Genomic DNA, 20780 nt, shown 5'->3' with positions numbered 1-20780 from the left:
GGTTACTGGGGGGGGGGTTACTGGCAAGGAGCTGCTGGTTACTGGGAAGGAGCTGGTTACTGGGAAGAAACTTGTTAATGGGGGAGCTGGTTACTGAGGCGGGGCTGGTTTCTGGGGTAGCTGGTTACTGGGGGGGAGGGGGGCTGGTTACTGGGGGGAGCTGGTTATTGGGAAGGAGATGGTTACTGGGGGGAGCTGGTTACTGGGAAGGAGCTGCTGGTTACTAGGGGAGATGGTTACTGGGGGGGAGGGGGGCTGGTTACTAAGGGGGAGGGGGGACTGGTTACTGGGGGAGCTGGTTACTGGAAAGGAGCTGGTTACTGGGGGAGCTGGTTACAGGGGGATCTGGTTACTGGGAAGGAGCTGGTTACTGGGGGAGCTGTTTACTGGGAAGGAGCTGGTTACTGGGATGGAGCTGGTTACTGGGGATAGCTGGTTATTGGTAAGGAGCTGGTTACCGGGAAGGAGCTAGTTACTGGGGGAGCTGGTTACTGGGAAGGAGCTGGTTACAGGGGGAGCTGGTTACTGTGAAGGAACTGGTTACTGGGAAGGAGTTTGTTACTGGGGGAGCTGGTTACTGGGATGGAGCTGGTTACTAAGGATAGCTGGTTATTGGGAAGGGGCTGGTTACTGGGAAGGAGCTGGTTAGTGGGGGAGCTGGTTACAGGGGGAGCTGGTTGCTGGGATGGAGCTGGTTACTGGGGATAGCTGGTTACTTGGGGGGTGGGGGTGGTTACTCGGGAGCTGGTTACTGGGGGAGCTAGTTACTGGGAAGGAGCTGGTTACTGGGGGAGCTGGTTACAGGGGAGCTGGTTACTGGGATGGAGCTGGTTACTGGGGGTGCGTTACTGGCAAGGAGTTGCTGGTTACTGGGAAGGAGCTGGTTACTGGAGGGAGGAGCTGGTTACTGGGAAGAAACTTGTTAATGGGGGAGCTGGTTACTGAGGCGGGGCTGGTTACTGGGGGGAAGGGGGGCTGGTTACTGGGGGGATCTGGTTATTGGGAAAGAGCTGGTTACTGGGAGGAGCTGGTTACTGGGAAGGAGCTGCTGGTTACTAGGGGGAGATGGTTACTGGGGGGGAGGGGGGCTGGTTACTAAGGGGGAGGGGGGCTGGTTACTGGGGGGAGCTGGTTATTGGGAAGGAGCTGGTTACTGGGGGGAGCTGGTTACTGGGAAGGAGCTGCTGGTTACTAGGGGGAGATGGTTACTGGGGGGGAGGGGGGCTGGTTACTTAGGGGGAGGGTGGACTGGTTACTGGGGGAGCTGGTTACTGGAAAGGAGCTGGTTACTGGGGGAGCTGGTTACTGGGAAGGAACTGGATACTGGGGGAGCTGTTTACTGGGAAGGAGCTGGTTACTGGGATGGAGCTGGTTGCTGGGGATAGCTGAATATTAGGAAGGAGCTGGTTACTGGGAAGGAGCTGGTTACTGGGGGAGCTGGTTACTGGGGGAGCTGGTTACTGGGAAGGAGCTGGTTACTGGGGGAGCTGGTTACAGGGGGAGCTGGTTACAGGGGGAGCTGGTTACTGGGAAGGAGCTGGTTACTGGGAAGGAGTTGGTTACTGGGGGAGCTGGTTACTGGGATGGAGCTGGTTACTAAGGATAGCTGGTTATTGGGAAGGGGCTGGTTACTGGGGGAGCTGGTTACAGGGGGAGCTGGTTACTGGGAAGGAGCTGGTTACTGGGGGAGCTGGTTACAGGGGGAGCTGGTTACTGGGATGGAGCTGGTTATTGGGAGGGGGCTGGTTACTGGGGGAGCTGGTTACAGGGGGAGCTGGTTACAGGGCGAGCTGGTTACTGGGATGGAGCTGGTTACTTGGGTAGCTGGTTACAGGGGGAGCTGGTTACTGGGATGGAGCTGGTTACAGGGGGAGCTGGTTACTGGGGTAGCTGGTTACTGGGGTAGCTGGTTTCTTGGGGGGTGGGGGTGGTTACTGGGGGAGCTGGTTACTGGGGGAGCTGTTTACAGGGGGATCTGGTTACTGGGATGGAGCTGGTTACTGGGGATAGCTGGCTACTTGGTGTGTGGGGGTGGTTACTGGGGGAGCTGGTTACTGGGGGAGCTGGTTACTGGGATGGAGCTGGTTACTGGGATGGAGCTGGTTACTGGGGATAGCTGGTTATTTGGGGGGTGGGGGTGGTTACTGGGAAGAAGCTTGTTACTGGGGGAGCTGGTTATTGAGAGGGGGTGGGTTACTGGGGGAGCTGGTTACTTGGGGGGTGGGGCTGATTACTGGGAAGTAGCTGGTTACAGGGGGAGCTGTTTACTTGGGGTTGGGGGTGGTGTTACTGGGAAGGGACTGGTTTAGTTACTGGTTGCTCACCATTGCAGTTATAATAAAATGATTTCTGTCTGCCTCCATCAGTGGCCTCAGCTAATATTCTGCTGTATGAAACCTTTCTTTTCAGCCAGCCAAGCCCACCCTAAACACTGCATCCAGGGGTATCTGTTCCCCATGCCGATCGCCACGTGGCCGGTTCCCCATCCATCTTATGACCCAACAGCAGGTAGGTGATACGCGTGTTCTATTGCTGGGTGGGTGAGGAAACACAGCACATACACCTAGTGCAAATAATGGGGGTCACCCATGTGCAATCCAGTCACCAGCCGTCATGGCGCAGAGGAGATTCCTTCATTTGGTGACCATCCTGACACATGTAATGGTCAGTATCGCACGCAGTGGGGCTGATACCATGTTGGTAGCAAAATGAGCATAGAAAGAACATGCGAAAATAAGGACTGCGCAAACCGGCGTACTACTCTCACCTGCATCCGCCCCAGCGTCCTCACTGGCCAATCAGGTCTCCCACACTGCGATTGTCAGACTGGACCCCGCTGTGTGGGCTCAGTGCAAGTGAGCACAATCGGGAATGGCGCACTCCGCAGAAATTACCTGCAAGAACAGTGGCCTAATTCAGGTCCCAGCGGATCTGAGGCACATAGCACAAAGTACTGTACCGATGTTTGGTACTTTGCGCTGGACCCGTACTGCAAGTGTACCATAGAGGTCCTGCGTTGTTGGATGCACTGCAGCTTCAGACATCAACAGATAGACAGTCTGAAGCCGTTTGCGGGCAGGGAGGGGTTGTGGCGACGGCGCATGCACAGATCCGACCCGATCGCTGCACTGCGATAACCTGCAGCGAGCGATAGGGTCGGAATGCCCCCCCCCCCATGTGCACTGCAGGTGGGGCAGATGTAACATGTGCAGAGAGAGTTAGATTTGGGTGCGGGGTGTTCAAAGTGAAATCTAAATTGCAGTGTAAAAATAAAGCAGCCAGTATTTACCCTGCACAGAAACAATATAACCCATCCAAATCTAACTCTCTCTGCACATGTTACATCTGCCCCCCCTGCAGTGCACATGGGCCCTCATTCCGAGTTGTTCGCTCGCTAGCTGCTTTTAGCAGCATTGCACACGCTAGGCCGCCGCCCTCTGGGAGTGTATCTTAGCTTAGCAGAATAGCGAACGAAAGATTAGCAGAATTGCTACTAAATAATTCTTAGCAGTTTCTGAGTAGCTCTGGACCTACTCACAGATTGCGATCAGCTGTCCGTTTAGTTCCTGCTTTGACGTCACAAACACGCCGTGCGTTCGGCCATCCACTCCCCCGTTTCTCCAGACACTCCTGCGTTTTTACCTGACACGCCTGCGTTTTTTTAGCACACTCCCTGAAAACGGTCAGTTTTTTCAGCCCAGAAACACCCACTTCCTGTCAATCACACTACGATCACTCGAGCGATGAAAAAACGTCGCTCGAGCTTGTGTAAATCTACAGTTTTGTGTTAAATTACTTAGCGCATGCACGCTGCGTACCATGCGCATGCGCATTTTCCACCTAATCGCTGCATTGCGAAAAACGGCAACGAGCGAACAACTCGGAATGACCACCTTGATTTTGCCCAACTGCTAACAAATTTGCCGCTGCGATCAACTCTGAATGACCCCCTTTGTCCCGGTATGGAGAAAGCATTGATTGTCTGGTGCTGAAAATACCAGTGAATTTATAAAAGGTTCCCCAGGGAGACGACCCCTAACCCTAAGGGACAGTGGGGACTTTCTCTTTAATGCATTACTGGTAAAGATTGCGCCCTCCTGAGGCCACACTGTAATTCCTCAGCTCTTATATTTCACCTTAGTATTCTGTCCCTCCGCTGTCATGTCACATGAGCTGTGACTCCCCCCGTCTCTCTGCCATCTGCTCCCCGCTGACCCCTATTAGCCGCGTTACCGACACCGTCTGACCTCAGCAATTACTTATTGTGAATAACTAGATTTGTATCACCCATCCATTTCCTAATGAGCCAATTACATGTATTATTCTGCACGACCTGCAGGTAATTATGCCACACTGTGTAATGCGATAGGTGTAACAATAAACATTCTGACCATGTGCCGGCATACATTACCTGCAATTACTGCCCCAACGCCAGTTACTGCTGCTACAGAACCCAGCCATCCTGGGCACACATCCAACACCTTATCACTGGGGGGGAAACATAACGGGGGAAGCTGGAAACCCACTATACAGAGAGGAAACAAATGTAACTGATTGCTGCTGTTTTCCGGGAGTCTCCTATTCCTATACAAACATCTAATCCCTGAGTGCTGCTGTGTTACGGGTGTATCCTATTCCATCTAATCCCTGAGTGTTGCGGGGATGACCTAGGAGCAAAGCAGAGAAGACAATAACGGTGCCCCTGGGTACACCATGCTACCCTGCTAGGGGGCATACCCAAGATTACAGGCATTGTAAAGCGTAGCGGCAATGATGCAATTTAGCACAAATCACGTCATCGGCCACCCGGACTACCCACTTTACTCGGGAAGATGTGAATACTTTTTCAGGCAGTTGGTAGTGCTACCCGAAATTCAAGAGACTCCCAGCCAATTCGGGAGAGTAGCCAAATACAGCATGAAAGAGGGGAAATACATGTCACTCATGTAGGGTAAAAACTGTCTGCTTCTGCATGTAGCTAAAAGATGCTGGGCAATGTAGATCTGAGCTAGGACACGCCCCTCCCACACCTAACTCTCTGCACATGTTACATCTGCCCCCTGCAGTGCAGCATGGTGTTACCCAGGTGCTCAGTAACTGGCTGCTTCTGCATGTAGCCCACTCCCCTCCAAAACCTAATACACTCTGCACCTGTTACATCTGCCCCCCTGCAGTGCAGCATGGTGTTACAGGTGCTCAGTTACTGGCTGCTTCTGCATGTAGCCCACACATGCTGGGTAGCTTTATTCTCACACTGCAATGCAGATCTGAGCTAGGACACGCCCCTCCCACACCTAACCCTCTGCACATGTTACATCTGCCTCCCTGCAGTGCAGCATGGTGTTATCCAGGTGATAAGTTACTGGCTGATTCTGCATGTAGCCCACACATGCTGGGTAGCTTTATTCTCACACTGCAATGTAGCTCTGAGCTAGGAAACGCCCCTCCCACACCTAACTCTCTGCACATGTTACATCTGCCCCCTGCAGTGCAGCATGGTGTTACCCAGGTGCTCAGTTACTGGCTGCTTCTGCATGTAGCCCACACATGCTGGGCAGCTTTATTCTCACACTGCAATGTAGCTCTGACCCCTCCCACACTTAACTCTCTGCACATGTTACATCTGCCCCCCTGCAGTGCAGCATGGTGTTACCCGGGTGCTTAAATTTTTGCTTTACTTACAAACATGAATCAGAATACACTGTACTGATGCTGGGGACACCTCTGAGGGGCTGACATGGGGGACAGAGGACACTGCACCAGTGCTGGGGACATCTCTGAGGGGCTGACATGGGGACAGAGTACACTGCACTGATGCTGGAGACACCTCTGAGGGGCTGACATGGGGACAGAGTACACTGCACTGATGCTGGAGACATCTCTGAGGGGCTGCCATGGGGACAGAGTACACTGCACTGATGCTGGGGACACCTCTGAGGGGCTGACATGGGGACAGAGTATACTGCACTGATGCTGGAGACACCTCTGAGGGGCTGACATGGGGACAGAGTACACTGCACTGATGCTGGGGACACCTCTGAGGGGCTGACATGGGGACAGAGTACACTGCACTGATGCTGGAGACGTCTCTGAGGGGCTGACATGGGGACAGAGTACACTGCACTGATGCTGGGGACACCTCTGAGGGGCTGACATGGGGACAGAGTATAATGCACTGATGCTGGGGAGATCTCTGAGGGGCTGACATGGGGACAGGGGACACTGCACCAGTGCTGGGGACATCTCTGAGGGGCTGACATGGGGACAGAGTACACTACACCAGTGCTGGGGACATCTCTGAGGGGCTGACATGGGGACAGAGTACACTGCACTGATGCTGGAGACATCTATGAGGGGCTGACATGGGGACAGAGGACACTGCACTGATGCTGGAGACGTCTTTGAGGGGCTGACATGGGGACAGAGTACACTGCACTGATGCTGGAGACGTCTATGAGGGGCTGACATGGGGACAGAGGACACTGCACCAGTGCTGGGGACATCTCTGAGGGACTGACATTGGGGACAGAGTACACTGCACTGATGCTGGAGACGTCTCTGAGGGGCTGACATGGGGAAAGAGGACACTGCACTGATGCTGGAGACGTCTCTGAGGGGCTGACATGGGGACAGAGTACACTGCACCAGTGCTGGGGACATCTCTGAGGGACTGACATTGGGGACAGAGGACACTGCACTGATGCTGGAGACGTCTCTGAGGGGCTGACATGGGGACAGAGAACACTGCACTGATGCTGGAGACACCTCTGAGGGGCTGACATAGGGACAGAGTACACTGCACTGATGCTGGAGACACCTCTGAGGGGCTGACATGGGGACAGAGTACACTGCACTGATGCTGGGGACACCTCTGAGGGGCTGGCATGGGGACAGAGTACACTGTACTGATGCTGCAGACGTCTCTGAGGGGCTGACATGGGAACAGAGTACACTGCACTGATGCTGGGGAGATCTCTAAGGGGCTGACATGGGGACAGAGGACACTGCACCAGTGCTGGGGACATCTCTGAGGGACTGACAGGGGGACAGAGTACACTGCACTGATGCTGGAGACGTCTCTGAGGGGCTGACATGGGGACAGAGGACACTGCACTGATGCTGGAGACGTCTCTGAGGGGCTGACATGAGGACAGAGTACACTGCACTGATGCTGGAGACGTCTCTGAGGGGCTGACATGGGGACAGAGTACACTGCACTGATGCTGGAGACGTCTCTGAGGGGCTGACATGAGGACAGAGTACACTGCACTGATGCTGGAGACGTCTCTGAGGGGCTGACATGGGGACAGAGTACACTGCACTGATGCTGGGGAGATCTCTAAGGGGCTGACATGGGGACAGAGGACACTGCACCAGTGCTGGGGACATCTCTGAGGGGCTGACATGGGGACAGAGTACACTGCACTGATGCTGGAGACGTCTCTGAGGGGCTGACATGGGGACAGAGGACACTGCACTGATGCTGGAGACGTCTCTGAGGGGCTGACATAGGGACAGAGGACACTGAACTGATGCTGGAGACGTCTCTTAGGGGCTGACATTGGGGACAGAGAACACTGCACCAGTGCTGGGAATGTCTCTGAGGGGCTGACATGGGGACAGAGTACTTCACTGATGTTGGAGGCACCTCTGAGGGGCTGACATGGGGACAGAGTACACTGCACTGATGCTGGAGACACCTCTGAGGGGCTGACATGGGGACAGAGGACACTGCACTGATGCTGGGGACACCTCTGAGGGGCTGACATGGGGACAGAGTACATTGCACTGATGCTGGAGACACCTCTGAGGGGCTGACATGTGGACAGAGTACACTGCACTGATGCTGGAGACGTCTCTAAGGGGCTGACATGGGGACAGAGTACACTGCACTGATGCTGGGGAGATCTCTGAGGGGCTGACATGGGGACCGAGGACGGCACCAGTGCTGGGGACATCTCTGAGGGGCTGACATGTGGACAGAGTACACTGCACTGATGCTGGAGACGTCTCTGAGGGGCTGACATGGGGACAGAGGACACTGCACTGATGCTGGAGACGTCTCTGAGGGGCAGACATAGGGACAGAGGACACTGCACTGATGCTGGAGACGTCTCTGAGGGGCTGACATGGGAACAGAGAACACTGCACCAGTGCTGGAGACGTCTCTGAGGGGCGGACATTGGGACATAGAACACTGCACCAGTGCTGCGGACATCTCTGAGGGGCTGACATGGGGACAGAGGACACTGCACTGATGCTGGGGACGTCTCTGAGGGGCTGACATGGGGACAGAGTATACTGCACTGATGCTGGGGAGATCTCTGAGGGGCTGACATGGGGACAGAGGACACTGCACTGATGCTGGAGACGTCTCTGAGGGGCTGACATAGGGACAGAGGACACTGCACTGATGCTGGAGACGTCTCTGAGGGGCTGACATGGGGACAGAGTACACTGCACCAGTGCTGGGGACATCTCTGAGGGGCTGACATGGGGACAGAGGACACTGCACTGATGCTGGAGACGTCTCTGAGGGGCTGACATGGGGACAGAGGACACTGCACTGATGCTGTAGACGTCTCTGAGGGGCTGACATGGGGACAGAGTACACTGCACCAGTGCTGGGGACATCTCTGAGGGGCTGACATGGGTACAGAGTACACTGCACTGATGCTGGAGACGTCTCTGAGGGGCTGACATGGGGACAGAGGACACTGCACTGATGCTGGAGACGTCTCTGAGGGGCTGACATGGGGACATAGAACACTGCACTAATGCTGGAGACGTCTCTGAGGGGCTGACATGGGGACAGAGGACACTACACCAGTGCTGGGGACATCTCTGAGGGGCTGACATGGGGACAGAGGACACTACACCAGTGCTGGGGACATCTCTGAGGGGCTGACATGGGGACAGAGGACACTACACCAGTGCTGGGGACATCTCTGAGGGGCTGACATGGGGACAGAGTACACTGCACTGAGGCTGGAGACGTCTCTGAGGGGCTGACATGGGGACAGAGTACACTGCACTGATGCTGGAGACGTCTCTGAGGGGCTGACATGGGGACAGAGTACACTGCACCAGTGCTGGGGACATCTCTGAGGGGCTGACATGGGGACAGAGTACACTGCACTGATGCTGGAGACGTCTCTGAGGGGCTGACATGGGGACAGAGGACACTGCACTGATGCTGGAGACGTCTCTGAGGGGCTGACATGGGGACAGAGGACACTGCACTGATGCTGGAGACGTCTCTTAGGGGCTGACATTGGGGACAGAGAACACTGCACCAGTGCTGGGGACATCTCTGAGGGGATGACATGGGGACAGAGTACACTGCACTGATGCTGGAGACACCTCTGAGGGGCTGACATGGGGACAGAGTACACTGCACTGATGCTGGGGACACCTCTGAGGGGCTGACATGGGGACAGAGTACACTGCACTGATGCTGGAGACGTCTCTGAGGGGCTGACATGGGGACAGAGTACACTGCACTGATGCTGGTGACGTCTCTGAGGGGCTGACATGGGGACAGAGTACTTCACTGATGTTGGAGGCACCTCTGAGGGGCTGACATGGGGACAGAGTACACTGCACTGATGCTGGAGACACCTCTGAGGGGCTGACATGGGGACAGAGGACACTGCACTGATGCTGGGGACACCTCTGAGGGGCTGACATGGGGACAGAGTACATTGCACTGATGCTGGAGACACCTCTGAGGGGCTGACATGTGGACAGAGTACACTGCACTGATGCTGGAGACGTCTCTAAGGGGCTGACATGGGGACAGAGTACACTGCACTGATGCTGGGGAGATCTCTGAGGGGCTGACATGGGGACCGAGGACTGCACCAGTGCTGGGGACATCTCTGAGGGGCTGACATGTGGACAGAGTACACTGCACTGATGCTGGAGACGTCTCTGAGGGGCTGACATGGGGACAGAGGACACTGCACTGATGCTGGAGACGTCTCTGAGGGGCAGACATAGGGACAGAGGACACTGCACTGATGCTGGAGACGTCTCTGAGGGGCTGACATGGGAACAGAGAACACTGCACCAGTGCTGGAGACGTCTCTGAGGGGCGGACATTGGGACATAGAACACTGCACCAGTGCTGCGGACATCTCTGAGGGGCTGACATGGGGACAGAGGACACTGCACTGATGCTGGGGACGTCTCTGAGGGGCTGACATGGGGACAGAGTACACTGCACTGATGCTGGGGACACCTGAGGGGCTGACATGGGGACTGAGTATACTGCACTGATGCTGGGGAGATCTCTGAGGGGCTGACATAAGGACAGAGGACACTGCACTGATGCTGGAGACGTCTCTGAGGGGCTGACATGGGGACAGAGTACACTGCACTGATGCTGGGGACACCTGAGGGGCTGACATGGGGACTGAGTATACTGCACTGATGCTGGGGAGATCTCTGAGGGGCTGACATAAGGACAGAGGACACTGCACTGATGCTGGAGACGTCTCTGAGGGGCTGACATGGGGACAGAGGACACTACACCAGTGCTGGGGACATCTCTGAGGGGCTGACATGGGGACAGAGTACACTGCACTGATGCTGGGGACACCTCTGAGGGGCTGACATGGGGACAGAGTACACTGCACTGATGCTGGAGACGTCTCTAAGGGGCGGACATTGGGACAGAGGACACTGCACTGATGCTGGGGACGTCTCTGAGGGGCTGACATGGGGACAGAGTACACTGCACTGATGCTGGGGACACCTGAGGGGCTGACATGGGGACAGAGTACACTGCACTGATGCTGGAGACGTCTCTGAGGGGCTGACATGGGGACAGAGTACACTGCACTGATGCTGGAGACGTCTCTGAGGGGCTGACATAGGGACAGAGGACACTGCACTGATGCTGGAGACGTCTCTGAGGGGCTGACATGGGGACAGAGTACACTGAACCAGTGCTGGGGACATCTCTGAGGGGCTGACATGGGGACAGAGTACACTGCACTGATGCTGGAGATGTCTCTGAGGGGCTGACATTGGGGACAGAGTACACTGCACTGATGCTGGAGGCGTCTCTGAGGGGCTGACATGGGGACAGAGGACACTGCACTGATGCTGTAGACGTCTCTAAGGGGCTGACATGGGGATAGAGTACACTGCACCAGTGCTGGGGACATCTCTGAGGGACTGACATTGGGGACAGAGTACACTGAACTGATGCTTAAGACACCTCTGAGGGGCTGACATGGGGACAGAGTACACTGCACTGATGCTGGGGACACCTCTGAGGGGCTGACACGGGGACAGAGTACACTGCACTGATGCTGGAGACGTCTCTGAGGGGATGACATGGGGACAGAGTACACTGCACTGATGCTGGGGACGTCTCTGAGTAGCTGACATGGGGACAGAGTACACTGCACTGATGCTGGGGACGCCTCTGAGGGGCTGACAAGGGGACAGAGTACACTGCACTGATGCTGGAGACGTCTCTGAGGGGATGACTTGGGGACAGAGTACACTGCACTGATGCTGGGGACACCTCTGAGGGGCTGACATGGGGACAGAGTATACTGCACTGATGCTGGGGAGATCTCTGAGGGGCTGACATGGGGACAGAGGACACTGCACCAGTGCTGGGGACATCTCTGAGGGGCTGACATGGGGACAGAGTACACTGCACTGATGCTGGAGACATCTCTGAGGGGCTGACATAGGGACAGAGGACACTGCACTGATGCTGGAGACGTCTCTGAGGGGCTGACATGGGGACAGAGTACACTGCACCAGTGCTGGGGACATCTCTGAGGGGCTGACATGGGGACAGAGTACACTGCACTGATGCTGGAGACGTCTCTGAGGGGCTGACATTGGGGACAGAGTACACTGCACTGATGCTGGAGACGTCTCTGAGGGGCTGACATGGGGACAGAGGACACTGCACTGATGCTGTAGACGTCTCTGAGGGGCTGACATGGGGACAGAATACACTGCACCAGTGCTGGGGACATCTCTGAGGGACTGACATTGGGGACAGAGTACACTGCACTGATGCTGGAGACACCTCTGAGGGGCTGACATAGGGACAGAGGACACTGCACTGATGCTGGAGACGTCTCTGAGGGGCTGACATGGGGACAGAGTACACTGCACCAGTGCTGGGGACATCTCTGAGGGGCTGACATGGGGACAGAGTACATTGCATTGATGCTGGATACGTCTCTGAGGGGCTGACATGGGGACATAGAACACTGCACTGATGCTGGAGACGTCTCTGAGGGGCTGACATGGGGACAGAGGACACTGCACCAGTGCTGGAGACATCTCTGAGGGGCTGACATGGGGACAGAGTACACTGCACTGATGCTGGAGACGTCTCTGAGGGGCTGACATGGGGACAGAGTACACTGCACTGATGCTGGAGACGTCTCTGAGGGGATGACATGGGGACAGAGTGCACTGCACTGATGCTGGGGACGTCTCTGAGTAGCTGACATGGGGACAGAGTACACTGCACTGATGCTAGGGACGCCTCTGAGGGGCTGACAAGGGGACAGAGTACACTGCACTGATGCTGGAGACGTCTCTGAGGGGATGACATGGGGACAGAGTACACTGCACTGATGCTGGGGACACCTCTGAGGGGCTGACATGGGGACAGAGTATACTGCACTGATGCTGGGGAGATCTCTGAGGGGCTGACATGGGGACAGAGGACACTGCACCAGTGCTGGGGACATCTCTGAGGGGCTGACATGGGGACAGAGTACACTGCACTGATGCTGGAGACGTCTCTGAGGGGCTGACATAGGGACAGAGGACACTGCACTGATGCTGTAGACGTCTCTGAGGGGCTGACATGGGGACAGAGTACACTGCACCAGTGCTGGGGACATCTCTGAGGGGCTGACATGGGGACAGAGTACACTGCACTGATGCTGGAGACGTCTCTGAGGGGCTGACATTGGGGACAGAGTACACTGCACTGATGCTGGAGACGTCTCTGAGGGGCTGACATGGGGACAGAGGACACTGCACCAGTGCTGGGGACATCTCTGAGGGACTGACATTGGGGACAGAGTACACTGCACTGATGCTGGAGACACCTCTGAGGGGCTGACATGGGGACAGAGGACACTGCACTGATGCTGGAGACGTCTCTGAGGGGCTGACATGGGGACAGAGGACACTGCACTGATGCTGTAGACGTCTCTGAGGGGCTGGCATGGGGACAGAGTACACTGCACCAGTGCTGGGGACATCTCTGAGGGGCTGACATGGGGACAGAGTACACTGCACTGATGCTGGAGACGTCTCTGAGGGGCTGACATGTGGACATAGAACACTGCACTAATGCTGGAGACGTCTCTGAGGGGCTGACATGGGGACAGAGGACACTACACCAGTGCTGGGGACATCTCTGAGGGGCTGACATGGGGACAGAGTACACTGCACTGATGCTGGAGACACCTCTGAGGGCTGACATGGGGACAGAGTACACTGCACTGATGCTGGGGACACCTCTGAGGGGCTGACATGGGGACAGAGTACACTGCACTGATGCTGGAGACGTCTCTGAGGGGATGACATGGGGACAGAGTGCACTGCACTGATCCTGGGGACGTCTCTGAGTAGCTGACATGGGGACAGAGTACACTGCACTGATGCTGGGGACGCCTCTGAGGGGCTGACAAGGGGACAGAGTACACTGCACTGATGCTGGAGACGTCTCTGAGGGGATGACATGGGGACAGAGTACACTGCACTGATGCTGGGGACACCTCTGAGGGGCTGACATGGGGACAGAGTATACTGCACTGATGCTGGGGAGATCTCTGAGGGGCTGACATGGGGACAGAGGACACTGCACCAGTGCTGGGGACATCTCTGAGGGGCTGACATGGGGACAGAGTACACTGCACTGATGCTGGAGACGTCTCTGAGGGGCTGACATAGGGACAGAGGACACTGCACTGATGCTGGAGACGTCTCTGAGGGGCTGACATGGGGACAGAGTACACTGCACCAGTGCTAGGGACATCTCTGAGGGGCTGACATGGGGACAGAGTACACTGCACTGATGCTGGAGACGTCTCTGAGGGGCTGACATTGGGGACAGAGTACACTGCACTGATGCTGGAGACGTCTCTGAGGGGCTGACATGGGGACAGAGGACACTGCACTGATGCTGTAGACGTCTCTGAGGGGCTGACATGGGGACAGAGTACACTGCACCAGTGCTGGGGACATCTCTGGGGGACTGACATTGGGGACAGAGTACACTGAACTGATGCTGGAGACGTCTCTGAGGGGCTGACATAGGGACAGAGGACACTGCACTGATGCTGGAGACGTCTCTGAGGGGCTGACATGGGGACAGAGCACACTGCACCAGTGCTGGGGACATCTCTGAGGGGCTGACATGGGGACAGAGTACAGTGCATTGATGCTGGATACGTCTCTGAGGGGCTGACATGGGGACATAGAACACTGCACTGATGCTGGAGACGTCTCTGAGGGGCTGACATGGGGACAGAGGACACTGCACCAGTGCTGGGGACATCTCTGAGGGGCTGACATGGGGACAGAGTACACTGCACTGATGCTGGGGACACCTCTGAGGGGCTGACATGGGGACAGAGTACACTGCACTGATGCTGGAGACGTCTCTGAGGGGATGACATGGGGACAGAGTACACTGCACTGATGCTGGGGACACCTCTGAGGGGCTGACATGGAGACAGAGTACACTGCACTGATGCTGGAGACGTCTCTGAGGGGATGACATGGGGACAGAGTGCACTGCACTGATGCTGGGGACGTCTCTGAGTAGCTGACATGGGGACAGAGTACACTGCACTGATGCTAGGGACGCCTCTGAGGGGCTGACAAGGGGACAGAGTACACTGCACTGATGCTGGGGACACCTCTGAGGGGCTGACATGGGGACAGAGTATACTGCACTGATGCTGGGGAGATCTCTGAGGGGCTGACATGGGGACAGAGGACACTGCACCAGTGCTGGGGACATCTCTGAGGGGCTGACATGGGGACAGAGTACACTGCACTGATGCTGGAGACGTCTCTGAGGGGCTGACATTGGGGACAGAGTACACTGCACTGATGCTGGAGACGTCTCTGAGGGGCTGACATGGGGACAGAGTACACTGCACTGATGCTGTAGACGTCTCTGAGGGGCTGACATGGGGACAGAATACACTGCACCAGTGCTGGGGACATCTCTGAGGGACTGACATTGGGGACAGAGTACACTGCACTGATGCTGGAGACACCTCTGAGGGGCTGACATGGGGACAGAGGACACTGCACTGATGCTGGAGACGTCTCTGAGGGGCTGACATGGGGACAGAGGACACTACACCAGTGCTGGGGACATCTCTGAGGGGCTGACATGGGGACAGAGTACACTGCACTGATGCTGGAGACGTCTCTGAGGGGATGACATGGGGACAGAGTGCACTGCACTGATGCTGGGGACGTCTCTGAGTAGCTGACATGGGGACAGAGTACACTGCACCAGTGCTGGGGACATCTCTGAGGGACTGACATTGGGGACAGAGTACACTGAACTGATGCTGGAGACGTCTCTGAGGGGCTGACATAGGGACAGAGGACACTGCACTGATGCTGGAGACGTCTCTGAGGGGCTGACATGGGGACAGAGTACACTGCACCAGTGCTGGGGACATCTCTGAGGGGCTGACATGGGGACAGAGTACACTGCACTGATGCTGGAGACACCTCTGAGGGGCTGACATGGGGACAGAGTACACTGCACTGATGCTGGAGACGTCTCTGAGGGGCTGACATGGGGACAGAGTACACTGCATTGATGCTGGAGACGTCTCTGAGGGATGACATGGGGACAGAGTACACTGCATTGATGCTGGAGACGTCTCTGAGGGATGACATGGGGACAGAGTACACTGCATTGATGCTGGAGACGTCTCTGAGGGATGACATGGGGACAGAGTACACTGCACTGATGCTGGAGACGTCTCTGAGGGGATGACATGGGGACAGAGTACACTGCACTGATGCTGGAGACACCTCTGAGGGGCTGACATGGGGACAGAGTACACTGCACTGATGCTGGGGACACCTCTGAGGGGCTGACATGGGGACAGAGTACACTGCACTAATGCTGGAGACGTCTCTGAGGGGCTGACATGGGGACAGAGTGCACTGCACTGATGCTGGAGACGTCTCTGAGGGGCTGACATGGGGACAGAGGACACTGCACTGATGCTGTAGACGTCTCTGAGGGGCTGACATGGGGACAGAGTACACTGCACCAGTGCTGGGGACATCTCTGAGGGACTGACATTGGGGACAGAGTACACTGAACTGATGCTGGAGACGTCTCTGAGGGGCTGACATAGGGACAGAGGACACTGCACTGATGCTGGAGACGTCTCTGAGGGGCTGACATGGGGACAGAGTACACTGCACCAGTGCTGGGGACATCTCTGAGGGGCTGACATGGGGACAGAGTACACTGCACTGATGCTGGAGACGTCTCTGAGGGGCTGACATTGGGGACAGAGTACACTGCACTGATGCTGGAGACGTCTCTGAGGGGCTGACATGGGGACAGAGGACACTGCACTGATGCTGTAGACGTCTCTGAGGGGCTGACATGGGGACAGAATACACTGCACCAGTGCTGGGGACATCTCTGAGGGACTGACATTGGGGACAGAGTACACTGCACTGATGCTGGAGACACCTCTGAGGGGCTGACATAGGGACAGAGGACACTGCACTGATGCTGGAGACGTCTCTGAGGGGCTGACATGGGGACAGAGTACACTGCACCAGTGCTGGGGACATCTCTGAGGGGCTGACATGGGGACAGAGTACATTGCATTGATGCTGGATACGTCTCTGAGGGGCTGACATGGGGACATAGAACACTGCACTGATGCTGGAGACGTCTCTGAGGGGCTGACATGGGGACAGAGGACACTGCACCAGTGCTGGAGACATCTCTGAGGGGCTGACATGGGGACAGAGTACACTGCACTGATGCTGGAGACGTCTCTGAGGGGCTGACATGGGGACAGAGTACACTGCATTGATGCTGTAGACGTCTCTGAGGGGCTGACATGGGGACAGAGTACACTGCACTGATGCTGGGGACACCTCTGAGGGGCTGACATGGGGACAGAGTACACTGCACTGATGCTGGAGACGTCTCTGAGGGGATGACATGGGGACAGAGTGCACTGCACTGATGCTGGGGACGTCTCTGAGTAGCTGACATGGGGACAGAGTACACTGCACTGATGCTAGGGACGCCTCTGAGGGGCTGACAAGGGGACAGAGTACACTGCACTGATGCTGGAGACGTCTCTGAGGGGATGACATGGGGACAGAGTACACTGCACTGATGCTGGGGACACCTCTGAGGGGCTGACATGGGGACAGAGTATACTGCACTGATGCTGGGGAGATCTCTGAGGGGCTGACATGGGGACAGAGGACACTGCACCAGTGCTGGGGACATCTCTGAGGGGCTGACATGGGGACAGAGTACACTGCACTGATGCTGGAGACGTCTCTGAGGGGCTGACATAGGGACAGAGGACACTGCACTGATGCTGTAGACGTCTCTGAGGGGCTGACATGGGGACAGAGTACACTGCACCAGTGCTGGGGACATCTCTGAGGGGCTGACATGGGGACAGAGTACACTGCACTGATGCTGGAGACGTCTCTGAGGGGCTGACATTGGGGACAGAGTACACTGCACTGATGCTGGAGACGTCTCTGAGGGGCTGACATGGGGACAGAGGACACTGCACCAGTGCTGGGGACATCTCTGAGGGACTGACATTGGGGACAGAGTACACTGCACTGATGCTGGAGACACCTCTGAGGGGCTGACATGGGGACAGAGGACACTGCACTGATGCTGGAGACGTCTCTGAGGGGCTGACATGGGGACAGAGGACACTGCACTGATGCTGTAGACGTCTCTGAGGGGCTGGCATGGGGACAGAGTACACTGCACCAGTGCTGGGGACATCTCTGAGGGGCTGACATGGGGACAGAGTACACTGCACTGATGCTGGAGACGTCTCTGAGGGGCTGACATGTGGACATAGAACACTGCACTAATGCTGGAGACGTCTCTGAGGGGCTGACATGGGGACAGAGGACACTACACCAGTGCTGGGGACATCTCTGAGGGGCTGACATGGGGACAGAGTACACTGCACTGATGCTGGAGACACCTCTGAGGGCTGACATGGGGACAGAGTACACTGCACTGATGCTGGGGACACCTCTGAGGGGCTGACATGGGGACAGAGTACACTGCACTGATGCTGGAGACGTCTCTGAGGGGATGACATGGGGACAGAGTGCACTGCACTGATCCTGGGGACGTCTCTGAGTAGCTGACATGGGGACAGAGTACACTGCACTGATGCTGGGGACGCCTCTGAGGGGCTGACAAGGGGACAGAGTACACTGCACTGATGCTGGAGACGTCTCTGAGGGGATGACATGGGGACAGAGTACACTGCACTGATGCTGGGGACACCTCTGAGGGGCTGACATGGGGACAGAGTATACTGCACTGATGCTGGGGAGATCTCTGAGGGGCTGACATGGGGACAGAGGACACTGCACCAGTGCTGGGGACATCTCTGAGGGGCTGACATGGGGACAGAGTACACTGCACTGATGCTGGAGACGTCTCTGAGGGGCTGACATAGGGACAGAGGACACTGCACTGATGCTGGAGACGTCTCTGAGGGGCTGACATGGGGACAGAGTACACTGCACCAGTGCTAGGGACATCTCTGAGGGGCTGACATGGGGACAGAGTACACTGCACTGATGCTGGAGACGTCTCTGAGGGGCTGACATTGGGGACATAGAACACTGCACTGATGCTGGAGACGTCTCTGAGGGGCTGACATGGGGACAGAGGACACTGCACCAGTGCTGGGGACGTCTCTAAGGGGCTGACATGGGGATAGAGTACACTGCACCAGTGCTGGGGACATCTCTGAGGGACTGACATTGGGGACAGAGTACACTGAACTGATGCTTAAGACACCTCTGAGGGGCTGACATGGGGACAGAGTACACTGCACTGATGCTGGGGACACCTCTGAGGGGCTGACACGGGGACAGAGTACACTGCACTGATGCTGGAGACGTCTCTGAGGGGATGACATGGGGACAGAGTACACTGCACTGATGCTGGGGACGTCTCTGAGTAGCTGACATGGGGACAGAGTACACTGCACTGATGCTGGGGACGCCTCTGAGGGGCTGACAAGGGGACAGAGTACACTGCACTGATGCTGGAGACGTCTCTGAGGGGATGACATGGGGACAGAGTACACTGCACTGATGCTGGGGACACCTCTGAGGGGCTGACATGGGGACAGAGTATACTGCACTGATGCTGGGGAGATCTCTGAGGGGCTGACATGGGGACAGAGGACACTGCACCAGTGCTGGGGACATCTCTGAGGGGCTGACATGGGGACAGAGTACACTGCACTGATGCTGGAGACATCTCTGAGGGGCTGACATAGGGACAGAGGACACTGCACTGATGCTGGAGACGTCTCTGAGGGGCTGACATGGGGACAGAGTACACTGCACCAGTGCTGGGGACATCTCTGAGGGGCTGACATGGGGACAGAGTACACTGCACTGATGCTGGAGACGTCTCTGAGGGGCTGACATTGGGGACAGAGTACACTGCACTGATGCTGGAGACGTCTCTGAGGGGCTGACATGGGGACAGAGGACACTGCACTGATGCTGTAGACGTCTCTTAGGGGCTGACATGGGGACAGAATACACTGCACCAGTGCTGGGGACATCTCTGAGGGACTGACATTGGGGACAGAGTACACTGCACTGATGCTGGAGACACCTCTGAGGGGCTGACATAGGGACAGAGGACACTGCACTGATGCTGGAGACGTCTCTGAGGGGCTGACATGGGGACAGAGTACACTGCACCAGTGCTGGGGACATCTCTGAGGGGCTGACATGGGGACAGAGTACAGTGCATTGATGCTGGATACGTCTCTGAGGGGCTGACATGGGGACATAGAACACTGCACTGATGCTGGAGACGTCTCTGAGGGGCTGACATGGGGACAGAGGACACTGCACCAGTGCTGGAGACATCTCTGAGGGGCTGACATGGGGACAGAGTACACTGCACTGATGCTGGAGACGTCTCTGAGGGGCTGACATGGCGACAGAGTACACTGCATTGATGCTGGAGACGTCTCTGAGGGGCTGACATGGGGACAGAGTACACTGCACTGATGCTGGGGACACCTCTGAGGGGCTGACATGGGGACAGAGTACACTGCACTGATGCTGGAGACGTCTCTGAGGGGATGACATGGGGACAGAGTGCACTGCACTGATGCTGGGGACGTCTCTGAGTAGCTGACATGGGGACAGAGTACACTGCACTGATGCTAGGGACGCCTCTGAGGGGCTGACAAGGGGACAGAGTACACTGCACTGATGCTGGAGACGTCTCTGAGGGGATGACATGGGGACAGAGTACACTGCACTGATGCTGGGGAGATCTCTGAGGGGCTGACATGGGGACAGAGGACACTGCACCAGTGCTGGGGACATCTCTGAGGGGCTGACATGGGGACAGAGTACACTGCACTGATGCTGAAGACGTCTCTGAGGGGCTGACATGGAGACAGAGTATACTGCACTGATGCTGGGGAGATCTCTGAGGGGCTGACATGGGGACA

At 56.5% G+C, this 20780-nt stretch overlaps 1 protein-coding gene across 2 annotated transcripts in view; it reads left to right on the top strand.

Annotated features, from left to right (window-relative positions):
• LOC134947986 (transmembrane protein 182-like) overlaps nt 1-20780 on the top strand; it is an 82602-nt gene that overhangs the window by 35639 nt on the left and 26183 nt on the right. For both annotated transcript variants that reach the window (XM_063935763.1, XM_063935762.1), the window contains exon 3: nt 2410-2508. In XM_063935763.1, the coding sequence (XP_063791833.1) occupies nt 2410-2508 (99 nt within the window). The remainder of the gene's footprint in view (nt 1-2409; nt 2509-20780) is intronic.

Source organism: Pseudophryne corroboree, chromosome 8, assembly GCF_028390025.1.
Source record: "Pseudophryne corroboree isolate aPseCor3 chromosome 8, aPseCor3.hap2, whole genome shotgun sequence".
NCBI classification, from domain to species: Eukaryota; Metazoa; Chordata; class Amphibia; order Anura; family Myobatrachidae; genus Pseudophryne; species Pseudophryne corroboree.
The sequence above is the reverse complement of the archived record's forward strand: the minus strand, read 5'-3'. Positions and strand labels throughout refer to the sequence as shown.